Source organism: Poecilia formosa, unplaced genomic scaffold, assembly GCF_000485575.1.
Source record: "Poecilia formosa unplaced genomic scaffold, Poecilia_formosa-5.1.2 Scaffold185, whole genome shotgun sequence".
NCBI classification, from domain to species: Eukaryota; Metazoa; Chordata; class Actinopteri; order Cyprinodontiformes; family Poeciliidae; genus Poecilia; species Poecilia formosa.
Window position 1 is genome coordinate 936617 of NW_006800124.1, and position 18255 is coordinate 954871.

General features: G+C 39.0%; 1 protein-coding gene across 1 annotated transcript in view; it reads right to left on the reverse strand.

The window, feature by feature from the left end:
* slc6a15 (solute carrier family 6 member 15) overlaps window positions 1-15797 on the reverse strand; it is a 25323-nt gene extending 9526 nt beyond the window's left edge. The window contains exons 1-5 of the mRNA XM_007566014.2: window positions 15658-15797; window positions 11979-12509; window positions 5631-5788; window positions 4735-4861; window positions 3665-3846 (exon numbers count right to left, since the gene is read on the reverse strand). Of these exons, the coding sequence (XP_007566076.1) occupies window positions 3665-3846; window positions 4735-4861; window positions 5631-5788; window positions 11979-12279 (768 nt within the window). The 5' untranslated portion in view covers window positions 12280-12509; window positions 15658-15797. The remainder of the gene's footprint in view (window positions 1-3664; window positions 3847-4734; window positions 4862-5630; window positions 5789-11978; window positions 12510-15657) is intronic.
* Between the last annotated feature and the right edge of the window lie 2458 nt (window positions 15798-18255).

Consider the following 18255-nt stretch of genomic DNA (forward strand, 5'->3'; position numbering starts at 1 on the left):
GGTGTCTATTTTCAGCTACGTACATTCATTTTGCCCCCAAAAAAGCCCCCCCCCCCCTCCTCACAAGCGTCATTTCAACCAGACAGCCATTTGTAATCTATAGGGGGGGGCGCAGAAGAAAAAAGTTTGGGAACCACTGCTCTAAGGACTCCTCAACATCTTCAGGTACAGAATACCTGAATTAGTCAGAAAATTATACTTACTTTTAGTTTCAAGGATGACACATGGCAGATGAGCGAATCGTTGATAGATTAAGTGAGATTAAGATTGGGTTGTTCCGGTAATTTGAGTCACAGTTTTGTTTATTCTGCAACAGCGTCATAAGTATCCAGTATTTTTTTTCCCATAATATGTATGCCAATCTGATTTTTGTGCTTATCAAACTGTGCATTGTAAAGTAACAAAAGAATAGCAGGAAAGGCAGATAATGTAGTGTATATATCATTTTGTCTCTTGGGCTGGATGTAGGATCATTGTGGAAGTTGGCAATAGCTTCTTTTGTTTTTGTAATTGAGAGATTTGCATCCAAATTTTTCTGCAGTCTGTGTAATTTTCTTTTGTGGCTCTTGGCCACGACTAGTTGTTGACCCAGATGCAAAACCCATCATTAACCAACGGGCTTGTTTGATAAGACAAGGTGAGCTTCAAAGACGGAGAGCGGGATAAAAGACCTGAGTCATCCGCCCAAGACACGGTGACACATGGATTTACAGGATGGGCTGTGAGGGCGCGGCTGCAGACTCTCTGAGGTGGTTTGTGGTTGAGTCATAGGCATGGTTAGGTGAATCAGAAACATTATGTCTGCTGCTTGGTGGTCCATATGTAATTCTGAAGGAGGCTGTGCCATGTCTCAAATGAGTTCTCTTTAGGTATGGCGCAAAGTTCTACTGACCTTTTTCAGTTCTTTGGGTAAGGCTAATGATAATGCATGCTTTCTTACTCAAGATTATTCAAAGCAACACAAAAGCAAAATCGGTTTCAAAATAAAATCTGAACCAACATGAAGTCAAAAGTCCAATTTGAGAAATTTCTTTGTTCTCTTCACTTTTTCCCAGCTGCTGTTCTCATCAGGACTTGTCTTTGGACAAGCACTCTGGGATTCAGGGCTGTGTTTTTGTCTCAAACCTTGATCGGACTCGTCCTAAAGCCAAACAGTTTTAGGCTTCAGATCCTCAACTTTGTGTTTTGTAAAGAAGAGACCTGTACTCTTCAGGATTACAACCAGCTGAATCCTGCAAAAAGGTCAAGTTTTGGGAAATCCCACTGTTATCTTCACACACAGGTGCAAACGCAACGATTTTCCACGGTGATGTGTAAACATTTTCATTACACACTGTGGAAGTGTGTGATTCTTTAAAGTCTAATGTGTCTAATAATCTGTCCTAATCCATAAAGTTACAGATTATGTTCTCCAGTACATCACATTGTAGACAAAATCCACCATCACCACCACAAGGCCATTTATTTTTTTCCAAACCCCTGGCAATTAAACCAAGCCAAAAAGGCGCGCATTGCCATGGTAACCAAATGGTCTGATCCCTTTTCACGCCCACACTCACACATACACACACGATACAGAAACACTGTTTTTGGCTCAGAAATTCTTTGGGCAAGGCTTTTGTGTAAGCTGGGTAAGTGTGAGCATTTCTATTTCTATTCTTTTGTAGCACAGGGAGCAGAATCGTTTGTAAGATAACCGGATCAGGAAAACTCTCTGGAAGAAAACGCCTTGCACAGTGGTGTGGATATGTTTTGGTTTGGAAAAACAGATTTTTAAAATACATTCAAAAAGTTTGTGTCTGTTTAAAAACAGGTGTAGTAGACTGGATATTCAGAGGTTATTCCAGTAAAAAACAAACAAAACAAAATAGCTGTTTTGTTGGTTTTCGTCCACATCTGTTTGGTTTGTCCCCAACTCTGCTTCCGTTAAATTTCCAATATAAGCTCCTAGAAGTGGTATAATTGAAAAAAGTTGAATTGTGTCAAGAATATTCCACAGCAGTATAAAGTTGTAGGCAAACAGCTAATCTACCTCGTTTGCTTTTGTCGTTTCTCTTCAAATTTCCATCCGGTCGTGTGGGTAGAAACCCGGGCAGAGAGACGTTGGACTAGGGGATATGATCTTTGTCCATTATGATCGATGAAAGAGATGATTTGAACTTCCTCCATCTCTCTCAGAATTATTACAGGATCATGAGTTAGAATCACAAAGAAGGTGTAAACACAGTTCTTGTCTTTTCAAGAACAGATGAAAAAATATCCACTTCATAAAATATCCAGAGTAGATTTGTTCAGATTTATTATTATTCTACTGTCCCGTATCCTTATGTGAATCGATATATTTCCACTTTGCCTACACCTGGAACTCCACCACTAAGGGGTATTCCTATTTTCTTTTGTATTATAATGTAGCTGACTGTTTTTTTTTTTATTGCTTTCCAAAGTGGAAATTTTTTAAAACCAGATGGAACCAGAGACCACGAGGACTTTATATTTCTGATGGCAATGAAAGTTTCAGCCACTCCACTTCTGAAGAGGCTGACTAGAGGTCGGGAGATTCGAGGAACGGCTTATGTCCAGATGGAAAGTAGGAAATCTGGTTTAGCTTTTAGCAGCGTGTCCTCTGTCTCTGGTGTGTTGCATCCTGTCCAGTTCACTTTGGGAAGTCTAACTTCCGCCTACATAACTCTCTGACAGAGCTTTCAGAGATGCTTCGCAGCTTTGCATACGTTATCTTTTGACACTGTCTTCTGTGGAAGTCAAGCGGGGTGCTGTGGTGGTGCAGGGGTTAAGCAAAACCTACATAAAAAGGCCTCAGTTTGGCAGTTGCAGGTTCAATTCCCAGCTTGGTGACCTTTGCTGCATGTCTTCCCCTTCTCTCATTACCCACTTTACTGTCAATTCACTATCAAATAAAGGCCACTAGAGCCAATAAATCCTTCAACAAAAAAAAAAAAAACCCTACAAGCAACATTCAAAAAGATCACCAAGGTCAGTCAAACAACCTGCTTAAAACCTTCAACCAGAACATGGTCTTTTAAAGACCAAGACATTAAGTGAAGTGTGTTCATTTCAGCCGCACACTCTTGCGGTTCAAAGTTAATCAACATCCTGCATCAAAATGTATCCATAAAAGATTAAAGCCAGAAGCACAGGCCTGACTTTGAACTCAGAGGAACACGGTTAATGCTGGTCATATGACTGGAGAAACTTTGCAACAATTAAGATCACGATGTACGGAGGAGATGACGAGCGGGGAGAGCAACCTTTAGCTGGTGGGGCTAATCCCTCCAGATGCTTTGTTATACTAAGCTGAAGCAAGAAGTCCTTTAAAGATCATACGCAGTTTAAGAAACCTTTCATGAGAAAGATTTATGAAGTCACATCTAATCGGTCACTTTAGACCCTTTCGATTGAGCTAAAGTGAGCTAATTATACCGGGGAAGACTGACAATGCAAAAGAAGACTTTTTGTATTAGCACTTTCAGATTGAGAAGTTAACTGAGCCAAATTAGCAGGATTGTAGGGCAGCTGTAGTAACCAATTTTCTCTGCTCTACTAGGTTGCTCTTGGAAACCATTCTCACATCAGTTCCTCTACTTCTCAGAAAAAGGTGTCACTAAATGTCTATATTTAACTTGGAAGTAATAGTAGGGCTCCACACCTTCCCTGAAGACTGGATTCCCTTGATCATGGCGAGGCACACCATGGACCAGGCGGCCAGCAGGCACACTGTCATCTTCCAGTTGAGTCCTCCGCCCTCAGAGATGCTGTTGGAAATGTCCAGGGCCTCACGGTACCAGTAATAGGTGGTGGCCGAGCTCTTCTCACACTCTGGCACCACATCTGTGGTTCAAACCAAACAACAGTCAGGTTCAGAGAACGGCAAGAGTCATTTCTGCACCAAGAGACGTGGAAGGAAAAAACCCCAGCAAGATGCATGGATGGTCAGTCACACAAGTTGGTTTGTTAGTTATTGATATAGACGTGTGAACTACGTATTGTAATTATGGTCTAGTTCCTCTGTTTAACTCTTTACAAGTAATGCCTCAATTTACCTTGTAAATACAGCAACATTCACAATAAGAACCCTAACCACATATGAACACTTCTGATAGCATAAAGCTAATTAAAGCAGCTAACAGAATCGTCAGATGTCTCAATGCGGGTGCATTGTGTGTTCAGGCTGTAATTTATCCCTGAACGATGTTATTCAATACATTCTGAGTAAGTTGGTAACAGAGTGATGAATGATAATAATAGTAATATTGATGTTGAGGTTAAATTGATAACTTTAATGAATTAGAGAACAAAACAAAACCCTGATACCAAATTTTCAATCAAGCAAAAATGAAACTGAAGTTAAAATCGATTGTTTTTTTGTGAGGCAAATTAGCTTGAAACATTAATATCAACTGTGTCAGACAAAAACTGACAAAATTGTACAAACTCATTTGAATATTTTACTTTTTAAATAAAGTAAAATATTTACTTTATAAACATAAATATGTTTTCATTCTTTCAGAGCAACGCTTGTAGAAAATCATAACACTATGATCATAATATTGTAATAAAACATTTTCATCATATCGCCCAACACTGTGGAGCCAAACAGAAGATATTCCAGAAAGATATTTAGTTTAACTAAAGATATTTAGTTAAACATTAGTTATCTAGTTTATCATTAGTTACCCCGTCCCCCCTGCCCAATGTTACATGCTGCTGGTGTCTTACATGTACTGGTCTTGTTCTTGACAAGTGGACATTCATGCCATGGCAGCGGCTGCTGGAAGGACTGGGAGAAGTAGAACAGACTCCAGCTGATGATGACATTGTAGTAGAGAGCCACAAAGAAGCACACCTGCAAGCAAACAAATAAATGAGGCATAATCTGCTTACCGGTATCAAGCTTAACCAACGTTTCAAAGCCACTAAAACCTTCTGTCATGTTATTTGAGACTTGGTTGTTTGTAAATATTTCAGCTTATGAAACATAAGTAACACTGTAGAAACAAAGGGAGCGCCGCCCATCACCCTGATTAATGCAACATGTCTTCTAACTGAAAAAGATGTAAATGGTAAAATGTATAATGTGCATCATAAATTATACTAAATCTGTTGTTTTTTTTTTAAATCCGTGCATCAAAATAAATACATTTTAAGAATTAAATATATAAAATACAACTGGCATAGTAATTTATTTTAACAGCAGAAGTATCTCTTTTCCTGTTTTTAAAAAGTGAAATAATGTATTATTATACAATTTTCTTTTAAGTTTTAAGAGTTAATTTTATTACCTAAAATGAATGATTGTACGTTGGCCTTTAAATCCAAAATGTATTATTTTCTCAAAAAGACTTGCAGATTTCTTGTAAAGAATAAGCCTCCTTCTGTTCTGATTCAAAGACTAAATAACTGAAATAAACTGATTTTTTGTATGAATCAATTTCTTGTGTAAAAATGTTTTTAAGAAAAACATTTAGCACTACTACGTAACACTTTGACCTTTAATGCTTTACACTACTTGACACCTCACAGAGGCATTGCATCAGAAAGATTAATGTTTTTTTTTAGGGGTCAGCTTTCACTTTGTGAGTGCGGAACAGAAAACTTCCCGGCGTCTGACTCACCACGCAGCTGGCAAAGCCGATGCCCCCCAGCCGAGGGCTGATGTAGTTCCACACGCCGATGCTGCCCCTGCGGATACGCTGGCCCACGGCGAGCTCCAGGAAGAACAGCGGGATGCCAATCAGGACGAGCAGGATCAGATAGGGCACCAGGTACGCTCCTGCCAATCAAAACAGAGCGCATAACGTGCTTGATGAAGCAAAACGCAAGGGCAGGAAGCCGTTACATCAGATATCCGTGACATCAGGAGGTTTCATTTCCTCGAAGCAACAATGCACATGGGACGACTGACACACGGTGCTCTTTCTAAACATCTGGGGGGTTTTCATCTCCCTTGTGATGTGTGGTGCAGCCAAACTATTCTGGAAGCTATAAAAGACGCCGAAGTCTTAAATTAGCCTGGACTACAACTGCATTATAAGTTTACGAGTTGAGGCTGATTTACCAACATCAGAGCAGGCCTTAATGGTGTGGTAAAGAAAGATAAAAAGAGTCATATCTGTAAAGGCAGAGCTCTTGCAGGTGTAGATTGGAAACCACAACTTTAGAGGGATTTAGAGAGTCAGCGAGCTTTTAGATCAGATATTGTCTCTTTTCCTCTCAAATCAGGGGAAACTAGATAATGTAGTGAGGTTCCTTCCCTTTAACCTTGTTAAGGTCGTTGTGCTTGTATGAGACCAAGTGAAAAAGCATCTACTTGAGAGTTCCAAAGCCAAAACACAACCGACCAGAGAAACGGAAAGAATCATCTGACATTTACCAAAAAAACATCTACATAAGCACCAAGTCTTTTGGGAAAATATTCTACGGATGGATAAAACCAAATGAGCCAAATGTCCATTGACAGTTTTTGATTTGGGCCGTACATCTTAATGCCAAAAGTGGCATTAAGATTTTACACAATTTTATGGATGATGGAAATGCAGCTACTTACAGCCAAACAAAGTGGTAGTGTGATGGTTTGTGGTGGATTTACCTCTTTGGGTCCTGGACAAATTGCCATAGTTTAGAATGTAAAAACAAATTCTGCTCTATTGCACAAAATCCCAAAGGACTATATCCAAATTAATTTGATGATTTGAAACATTTAGAGACACCATTTTCTACGGAGCAAATACTTTTTCTCAGCATTGTATACTGTAGTTGTCTATCAAACATTCTGTTGGATTAAGCTTGTTCTAGTCTGACTGACCCCTCAAAGTGTTAAAAGTCACATATTCACACAGCGATTTGCAGATAGAATCAGATTGGATTTCAGGGGACTGCAGGTTGGGGGTCTGGAACCAAACTCAGCGTCTCTCCTGCTGAGCCACAGCCGCCCCGTCATGTCTTGTAGACAAACCACAACAACAGATGTGAACCCTGGTGGGTTGGTGGTATTATGTCTGTTTCAACAGATCTTATTGTTCCATATGGCCGGGCGTTTATTGAAAATTGCTTCCTGAGTTCCGCTGTCCCACCCAGATTTGACCTGGGTGGGAGTGGCAATACAAAGGAAAATCAGCATGAGTGTCCCTTCTATGTGTTGTTGTTAGGATGTGCTATGTTCGACCTGCTTTTAATATCAAAACGGCTAATTCTGGTTTGCTCACATACAACTGATTCTTGGAGGGGAAACTCTGTCTGGTTTCTATTGTTCTCGAAAAAGAAACTCAACAGCTTCCAACAAAATCAACGGTATGTACGGTTGTGTTTTGTTTTGATCGTAATTTTCTACTTCATTCCTGGAATAAACCACCAGTCCTTTTGAATTCTTTTATAGTTCTTGAGCCTCAAAGCAAAATTTTAATGTGTTCTCTTTTAAAATTGAATCATGTGTTGTAAATAAACAATAAATGTGAACAATTAGTTTATTGTTCACATTTAAATACTTTCTTGGCTAAAAAGTATTAAACAGCTAGGAAAAGATATAACATGTATCTACTCTTAAAGTTCCAAATGTCTCTCCTATCTTAGCTTTTAGCAAGCTAGCTTCCATACATGCCGTAGGCACAATATGTAAGAACATGATTAAATGGATACAAAAAAATTAAAAATACTTCATAAATCATATCCATCCAACAATATTCTTTGCTAAACTTTATTAAAGAACTAATAAAATATATATATCTACTCTTAAAGTTTCAACTGTTGCTCCTTCTTAGCTTTTAGCAAGCTAGCTTGGATATGGTTAGACTGTAAATAGAAAGCAATACCATGCAGTTTTTTTCTCAGTATACCCTCAACCTTTGAACCAAGTGTTAACCCTCCAATTCCCCCTGCAATGGGAGGGAGGCAGAGGTAAGGAAGCTCTCTTAACACATTGTTAACAACTCACTAAGGTCCTGAGTGAAATAGGAGTAGAAGGACACTCACAGGGACCTGCTCCAAGCCCCAGATCTGCCATTTTAATCAAATTATAGATGAACACAGCAGAGTTCAAGGAGTTGTTTAAAGCAGGCCTGAAAACATGACAGAGAAGCAGAGGCATAAAGATGCACCGAACCTGAACTAAAAACATTTGGCAAATTGTCCAGGATGTACCCTGCCTCCGGCCCAATGACCACTGGAAGTCCCAGAATTATTATTGATTACATTGAGGTTTTATAGATGGAATAAGTGGTATATTAAGCTTTTCAGTAGACTAATGCTCTGTCCTGTTTGATCAAAGTGATGTCTTGCTGTTGGTGCATTTGTTACCAAAACAAACCTTATTGGATTTTGCATTCCATCAGTGTATAGTTCTGAAAAAATTACATCACCAAACAAAATATTCAGCTCCTCATCAGCATGAGGAGCTGAATAAGTCTAATTTGGTCTATTATGGGGAAAAAACGTGATGAGGCTGCCTACAAACAATAAAATTAAACTTGCTTTAGTCAAACTATATATATATATATAAGTGACCCAAATCACCATTTTTAAAAAGAATAAAATACCTTTTTTTATTAAAAAAATAAATAAATAAATTCCGTTCTTATTTTTTTATATTGAAATTTTCTGCATCGTTAAACCCAATAGTAAATTTCTATATGTTCAAATGTGTGAGAAGTTTTTCTTTTTTTCATATGACTATGTATAGAGTGTAACAGGAATCTTATTCGACTATATTAGTAACTGTTGTTCTCTTGGTGTGGAAAGCTCACCGACAACTCATCATTTCTTAACAATAACACACCCAGATTGAGAGTCGGTCTCCTCCCAGACGAACCCGTCCATCTCAGTTGCATTTAATCTGCTTTCATCAAGCAGGCGACAGCTTTATATAATCTCCGGGTGGGAAGCACCTGCAGCTTGTTCCCACCTTTCTAGGACACATACATGTAGGGTATTATCACCAGAGCATCCTCAGAACGCCTAACGTGTTCCTGATACCACCGTGTTCCCGTGTGGTTACTGTTAGACAAACACGACTGATTTCCAAACGAGTTCACAGACAGGTTATTACGGCATGTTGGTTCTCAGGAGGTCATGTGACACTTATTAGTCAAAAAGTAAGCAGGCTGTCTTGTCAGGACAGACTAGTGGTTAATAATATGGACTTAGCTGGTATATCTTGAAAAGATATAGTAGATATGCTGTAGTACACTTCCTCAGTCAGAGATTAATTTTAATACCGAACAAGATTGTGCAGCACTGATTGTAAACACAGAGCAAGAATGGTGTTATTACAAAAGAGATGCATGATCTTTTCATGGGTTTGGAGTTAGAATACATTTAATAAAGAAAAAACAAAAGTGTACCTCTCACAGAAGGCTAGCACACAGGAATAAAAACACAAGCTGCGATGAGGTGAACATGTTTGTTCTTGGTTTATTTCTCTTAAGCTCCAGCAGAGTCTGACAGCCTTTTGCGCTCTTTGTAGTTTGTGGGAACATTTTGTACATCTGGTGTGAAAACCAGACTGAAAAAAGGCTGTTGATGACTTGCGCCTATTTAAATGCCTTAGAAAATTTGGACACAACAGTTTATTCAACAGAGTTGACAGATCTCGCAGAAACTACTGATGTAGTGATCAGCGGCGACAATAAAGTTTTAAGATAAAGCAACTTATTGCCTTATTGGGTTTTTTCCCCCCACAAATAAAGTCGCCAATTGATATATTTCAGATTAGCTTCAAGTGACTATTTAGGGCCAAACATGTTGTTTTAAGATATGACAGATTGTCATCAGACTAACGTTTCGATAGCAATAATACTGTTCTGAGTTCAAACTAAGACTGTCGGAATACGTAATAAATCAATTAATCGCATCATAAATGAAAACAAACTCGACCGTTTCCATTTGCATGTTTGTTTTTCTTGTGTCTCTATGTCTTTATACCAAAGACCAGATGTCAAAAAAGCTTCAGTCTGGTGCATTGGTTTCCACTATTCCCTTTTTCAAAGGGCAAATTGTCTACAGAGACTTCAGTATTTGCTGTTTTGTTTATTTATTTAGGATATTTAAAAAGTCTTCCAGTTCCAGTGTTAAATGTTTGTTACAAATTAAATTTTGTTGATCTTTGAGAGTTTGCATTATTGTGCCATTACCATTTTGTTACTTGAAAATAGTCAATGTTGTTGTTTACTGCAATAACGTCTGGGAAAATTTATTGTCCATCAAAATGTGCAATTGTGACAGGCCTAACAATAACAGGTTTTGTCTTTTAAATGAGTTTGAGTAAAAACACAAACTGATCATCTGATGAAAATTGATACTTTCAGCTGCTTCCATTCACTACTGCTGTTTTACAAAACCGCTGCCCGATCATAAAAATCAACATATTTGCGAGCAACAAGCTAGAAAACCAACAAGACAGTGTCATGTTTGAACCTTTTGCATTAGCCATCCTGTAAACAGGCAATAACCACAGACTTACCACTGGTCCCAAATAACACCTTTAAGAGTCTAATTTAGCTAAGCTGTTGTCTGACTTACATTATACTTACTCATCATTATATTTCCCAGCTGGATTTTGGTGGAGACATGTGGCTTCAGTTCAACACCATTATTTTCTAATCAAAGATGATTTTCCAACTGAGAACCTTCTACTTCTAAAGCCACACATGCTTGATGTGTGCATGAAGTCAGCTGAAGTAACATGTAAGTTGGACTTTGGCCTTTTCAAAGCAACCGCAAACATTTCATGTCACACACATTTGCTGATGATGTATGTAACAAGTCTCTTGTAAATGAGACAATGAGTCTCAAGAGATTTTCCTGTATAAGCAAAAGGATTGATGAAAATAATAAAACAATACTTTTACTTTGGTAAATCTCAGACAGGGAGGCATGCAAGGACGATAGAGAAGATGCAAAGAATTAGGAACATTTTATCTAGGGTTTGTGCAGGTTTCACCTAATTTAAGACTTTTTAAGACTTTTTTTCCAGACCATTCTGACTAGTGCTTGACTGTGTCTAAAATCCACAAAGCTTCATGTCCACCAAATGCTGCTCTGCTAGATTAGTGCTAACGTGATATCAGTGGTGACCATTTCTTGAGAGCTTTAGTTCCACCACATCAAAACTGTGACATTCTGGAGTCTGTTTGTGGCTTTTGACAACAGATTTGTGCTTTTCACACTCTACAGCCTTATCCCACGTAGTGCCAAGTATATATATTTTTAATTTGCACTTAACCATTATAGGTGCAAATCGCTTGCTGGCTTGCTAGCAAAGGCATATTAGCAACTAGTTAGCTATAGCCTCAACCGCCTCGAGTCATAAAACACAACATACGACTGCACGCAATTCAAACTTTTGCCTGACAGAAAAGTAATGAAAAAGAAAATAAAACACTACATATAATATACAACATTAAATAGTCCTGCCATGCAAATAGCTTGCTAGCTATCTAGCAAGGGTATATAGCAGCTAGTTAGCAATCGATTCAACTGGCTTGAGTCACAAAACGTCATAGATGTTTGCACGCGAGAATGTAAAAGATTAAATTAAAGATAAAAAAATAAATAAATAAGACCCGTGAACATGTTTAACGACAAATTACTTTTTTTTTTAAGTCAAGACATTTTATGGCCTTAATTTTAGATACATGAATTTAAGACTTTTTAAGGATACACAGCCAGACACCCTGTTATCTAATGCAAGGTTTACATGTGTAGAAGTGGGTAGTGAGCCTGAGTCAACATTAAAGCATAGCTAAGGGACAGATAAATGTGTGAAGGAACGGTGCACAATCAGGGGCCATAACACAGTCAACGTGTAATATAATAAACTTATTTTCAAATATTTTCCAGCTGTGAACAAATATTACCTCTCAGTTGTTAAGTTTATAATGTGTTTCTATTATTGCTGTTCAGTCTGAGTGGGAGGAAGCTATAACTGCCCACAGTAAAACTGTAAACGAGGCCTGCTGAGAGTAACTCACCGCCTCCGTTCTTCTGGCACAGGTAGGGGAACCGCCACACGTTGCCCAGGCCTACAGAGAAGCCAACCTGGGCCAGGATGTACTGAAGCTTGCTGTTCCAGGCCGGGCGCTCCTCCTCCTCGCTGTCCGAGGCCCCTTCCTCCACATCGCACTCCTTGCCTTCGCCTTCGGGGCTGTCGACAATCAGCGAGCTCTTCTTGAAGGAATCATCGCAGGCGTCCTCATTGGAAAGCAGGTCCCTGACAGACTCCGTGACATCGTCGTCAAGCTCTCTCTTGACGGCCTTGCTGTTTTTGGGCATTTGATAAAGCAAACACGGGCAGGGAGGGTGGAACGTCTTTTTTGTTGTTTCTTTTTTTAAAGTCTTGGAGGGTGGATTTTAACGGCGGTGCCTGCAGCCGGTGAGAGTCACCTTGTGAAGAACTCTGAGTTCAAGGGGAGGGTGGGCGTCCAACGACCCAGGGGGATTCAAAAAGTCTGTGAAGGTTGAGTGGTTAGTAAGTGCTTTATTTCTTCATTATCACCAAATGTCTGTGGAGCAGAAAAAAAACCCCAGTATGAACAGTATATATAACAGTGAAAATACAGCACTCATTCCTTTGACGTCTATACTTCTACCATTGGTTGGTTGTCTGGCACAAATCTCCAAGCCTGATTTGGATTCCTCGTCAGACTCAAATCGTAATATCTAATTAAAGGAATTCTTGGTCAGGTTGTTCAAGAACAATGCAAGATCCACCAAGTCAAGTCTATCATACATAAGCCTGGTAAAAACCAGCCCCTTGTTTTACACTTTATTGCATAACGAAGGTCAGGTACTGACAAACGATTGGTTGCTAATCTTTGACTTTGACATAATTAGCATTCCAGCTCGACAGTGAAGAAAGCCACACTATGAAGTTTACCAAAGGTTTTGTGCACTGTAAATAATCATTCAATATCAACGCCATCAATAAAATGTCTTAAACATTCTTCTTGCTCGACCTTTAATTACTCAACATTTGGATGCGTTGGTAGAGCCGTTGCCTTGCAGCAAGACGGTTCTGGGTTCGATTCCCGGCCCCAGTCTGCATGGAGTTTGCATGTTCTCCCTATGCATGCATGGGTTTTCTCCAGGTACTCCGGTTTCCTCCCACAGTCCAAAAACATGACTGTCAGATTAATTGGCCTCTCCAAATTGTCTCTAGGTGTGAGTGCGTGTGTGCATGGTTGTTTGTCCTGTGTGTCTCTGTGTTGCCCTGCGACAGACTGGCGACCTGTCCAGGGTGTACCCCGCCTCTCGCCTGGAACGTTAGCTGGAGATAGGCACCAGCACCCCTCCCGACCCCACTAAGGGACAAGGGTGTAAAGAAAATGGATGGATGGATGGATGGATGGATGGATGTACAGCATCCATCTTCCTCCGCTCCCATTGCCAAACTAGAACCATAGGCAAGCTACCATCCTAGAAGAAGTGAAGAAAATCCGTGTTCGCTGAGTGGCCCGGTTGAAATTCTACCAAAGAAATTGAGGTAAATGGGTGAAGTCCCAGACAGGACACTGAAGAGAGATGAGAATCAAGCAGAATTATGTTTGAAGGCAATGGCCAGGCTAATCATACATTACAAGAATGTTTGGAGGAGTCAAGGTGAAACTTTTCAACCTAGAAGCGCTAAACTATCTGCGCAGCGAAGCGCTAAACTATCTGCGCAGCGAGAGTGGATGACAAAATGAACTAAGTTCTTCAACTTAATTCAAATTAACATCTGGAGAGTTTAAAAAATAAAACTGGCTGTTCCAATAAACACACATCAAAACTGTTTTTAGAATGGATAAAGCAAGCTAACATTAAGCACCTGGATAACCTCTGAGCTCTGACCTTAACTGTATTGAAAATTTTGTCTATGTTTTAAAATCCAGATAAATGTCAAAAAAGCAACCAATTTAATTGAGGCCCACTATTTCTGATGAGAAGAATTTGTAAAAGTTTCCAGTTAAAATTATATCAGAAGCATGCTGGTGGCTACAAGAAAGTAGCCAAGTAGTAGCCGGTGGCTGCAACTTGCTGTGGGACATCTAGATAAGTATTTGATTCCATGTGAATTTTTGATCATGTATGTAGAATTTTTACCCAGTGTGCATTAGAAAAAAACAAACAATTTCAGATTTCATCATAAGATCACTAAAGACAAAGTGCTTAAGGAAAAAGAGTGCTAACTATCTCTCTTATTAAGCTAATGCTGTAGGTCTGTTAAAGTAGCTGACTGCACATATGCAAACAGCCTGACTAATAACTAAGCTAAATAGCAATTTGTTATACTTATGCTACTCAATAGAAATCAAAATGGCTATCAGATATGATATTGCCCAGTAGGCATGTGAAAGCACAACTTAAATTAATTTTATAATTCTCAAGCCTATGTATCAAAACCGTAATGCAATAGAAAACATTACTTGAAGTGTAATAAACAGTATTAATTTAGCAGCAATAGAAATAATTGTAGCTTTTCTGTTCATATAAAAATAAATTAGGTCATGTTGTGTGTTACAAAAATCTATTTTTTAAAATGAAGATGATCATAACTGAAGCATTAATCTAAGAGTGAGATATAAAAGATGCAGCCTTATGCCCTCACATGGGAATCACATGGCTGGCATGGGCATCAATGAATGGGGATCATGTTATTCTTTTCGTCACTGTTCTGAGAAACTCAAGGCCTGGGAGCGAATCCGACTGGGACAGGTGGACTTCTCACGTTTTCAGTCTCCTGAATATTTGAGGAGGCGAAGCTGCATCCAAACCCAAAACTATTTTAAGACAGATGATGAAGAAAACCCCTTCAATGTTCTTATTTACTCCGATTTTTTCTCTCCACTTTTCCCATTTCTCCGAACGACCGTAATTTACGACCATTGCAGACTAAGAGAGCCTTCCAGGGTGTGGACAACCCCGGCCATGCAGCCATCCACGCGCGGGCAAGGTGCGCAGCCTCCCTGTCTGCTCCAGTCCAGCTAGCGAAAATGCCGCCACTTCTGCTCATAAATATACACGTCCGTTTATTTCCACCCGTTTCAAGCTTCTTCTAAATAAAATGTCATGGGGGGTCCTCCTGAGGAGAGCACGCTTCCCGCCTACCTACCGCAGGATTAAATGCTGATTAGATTAGCGCTTTCAGATTAGCTGTTGAATGAGGAGCAAAAAGGAGCCGGTGATCTAAAGCAGCCAAAAAATGGGAGCGGAGAAGATATATTAAATAACAGAACCAGGATGTTAAAACGCTAGCTAAGCAAACAAATAGGGTTTAAGGTAAGAATTCAACACACGAAGAAGAAAAATTTTAATAAAAACGCCCAATTTCTTCCTTATTTTTAACCTAACAGCAAAGAAATGTGGTCAGAAAAAGACAGTTTTTTTTTTAAATTAATAGTAATATAAATATAAGACATCGTGATGCCGTATTTTTTATCCACTCCGGCACAATTTGTTCCGAATTGGCATAAATTAGAGCTGCGCGCGCTTCTTGACATCCATGTGAGATGTTTCATCATTCCCCGGCCTTCAGCTCCATCCTGGTGCACTTGGCACCTCTCAGCCTCACACGCACACACACACACACACACCCTCATCCTCAGATGCCTTTGTCCTCAACAACCTCCCTCCTACACGCTGGAGAAGCTATTTAGAGATGTCTCATCTCACCTGAGCGTAACAGCAGAATTTTCCCGACAGGATACGTTTCAAGGGATGAAGTTGTGAGAAGACATGCACGGGGAAGACATCATCACTCGCTTTGGTCCGACCGGTTTATGTGGGTTCATCCGACTTCAGCGCTCTATTTCTCTATAGCTCGCCGCCCCAAGTGGTGGCATCATGTCGAGGGGATCTCCGCCCTTTTACCCCCGAACAACGAAGCTAACCCACCCTCCATTCTTAATTCCTTTATTTTTATCTACGATATGTTCGTGGTTTATTTCACAACACACGCCATTTTCACAAGTTTCCTCTTTAAATTTTAAGAAAACGAGCAGCTTCTTCATCCGGTACCCCCCCGTTCCGCGAGGTGAATTGGTTCAACCCACGAGAATACCCTACTACTTGGAAGTGAGCTGGCTCACGATATGCAATGTGCCTGTGTTTATAAACGCTTTATCCTCCACAATGGCTGCGGATTCCGTTGGATATTCTGGGGATTATCTTTAGGTGTTGATTAGAATTTATATGAATGAAAGACTGTAGTTCGGGGTTCATTCAGAACGGGGTGAAAATCGTGTTGTTCTCTATGTTTAATTTTGCTCATTGTCGGAATTCAATCCGTCATCCACGAGTTCAACCTCCCAGGGTGTCGCAATAAAAACAATTACATAAAGCCCTGACAAATGGACTCCATTTCATATGAAATGATGCGTTTAAATCAGACATAATAACACAGACATGCACTAAAGTACCAGGAAGCTTAAAGTGCACTCTTTTTATGAATCAATATAATTTTAAGATCAAATAATATATTTGACAACCCCAAAAAATGGATTTCGAAGGACATTACATGCTAAAAATAAAAATATATATATAGTATACAGTTTTTATCTGGTATGTTGAAATTCTATGCTTTGGTGGAATACTAAAATTTGTTAGAATTTAACAGTTTAGCAGATAATGGAAAGGGTTATATGTTTTGGTGATTAAATGTTTTCATAATAAATTATGGAAAACAACAGAAATTATTTTTTAAGTTTTATACACCATTTTTCTTTTTGTAGCTGAAACGGATGAACAGGCATTTAAATGAGATTTAACATTCTTTGTCTTTGAAAATAATAAAACAAAACCGGTGGGCAAAGTTAAACAAACAAAAACAAGGCCTCAGTTTTGTTTTGAGACAGGAATCTAAAGCTTTCTACTTCTTTTCCAGCTGAAACGTTTTTGTTTTTTTTATCATGAAACAAATACAGATGGACAAAACCACATCAAATAAATACATTTCGAAAATTCTCTTGAGATTAGACAAGGCAAAATTATATTAAATAAAACCTATTATGTTTTTATGACCATTGTACACAGGTTACAGAGTCGGTTCAAAGTGTTTTGGGGGCCCTAACCAAACTGTCATGTTGGGCCCCAAGGTGAAATTTCAAATTAAAGCAAACTAAATTGACAAATATTATTTCCATTTATTTATTTTATGGCAGAAGATAACTTTGTTGTGAAAAAGATTTGCCTTCACCAACTGTTTCATACAGTTTTGCTTTTAGCGCAGAAATCTAATTTCCCAAATTCACATTGTGTGATTTACCTTTTCTTTTGTCACTTGTATCGTGAGAACAATGTTGATAATTATTCATTTATTTTTTTGACCTGAAGTTAGCCAGGTTAGTTGACTGAAAACTAATTATTATTAACAATGCCGACATTGTCCAGAGGTGGCAGTACCAAACTCTTCTGAGTGTATGAATTTAAACATTTAAACATTTGTGTTTATTATATGTCACCGTTGAAGTAATTTGCAATAAGTAAGTTGAAATAACACTAGCTCCTGCCACGCCTATAGTTGTTTTAGTCATAAGAGCTAAATCTTCTGTGCTGTCATCACACCTCACAGATTATTTCCAGATGAATGACTCCATCATAATTTTAGCAGCCACTTGCATCTCTGCAGTCCTGACATGACCACAGTTTGTCATTCTTTCCCTTTCTTTTTTTTTTTTTTTTTTACAAAATACTACGATTCTGCCTGCTCACTGCACTTTTCTCTCTCTGTAAAGGCTGACTAAGTAGCAGTCTCATTGATTGCTGCTAATGGTCTCCATCTCCTCAGCAAGGCAGCACAGAGACTCAGAGCACAGAAGGAAACCGATCGCATGTGTTAAAACTATTAGTGTGATTGCATTTTGTTTCGCTGATGATGCTTCAGATCAGATTGTTGTGCTGTGAGGTTTGCCTGAAAGTTGGACATTCATGTTCTAGTGGCACTTTGTAGGTTAGTCATTATGTCCAAGGAGTGATTGCTATTAGTACAAATGTTAAGAGTTTAGAAAGAGAAATTGTAGGTGTTCTGAAGGCCAAAATGAGACAAAGCCCTGAGAATTTATTGGTAGATCTTAAAAGGTGTGTGCGTACAAACCTGACCCAGTCATACCGGTTCTGCCTTAAGGAATGGGTCAGAATTCCAGCAAATTATTGCAAGAAGTTAGTGGAAGAAAACCTAAAATGTTTGACTCAAGTCATACAAAGACAGTACTACCAAATACTTGACCAAATGCATATAAAAGTCTGATTTTAAAAACATCTGACATATTCTGT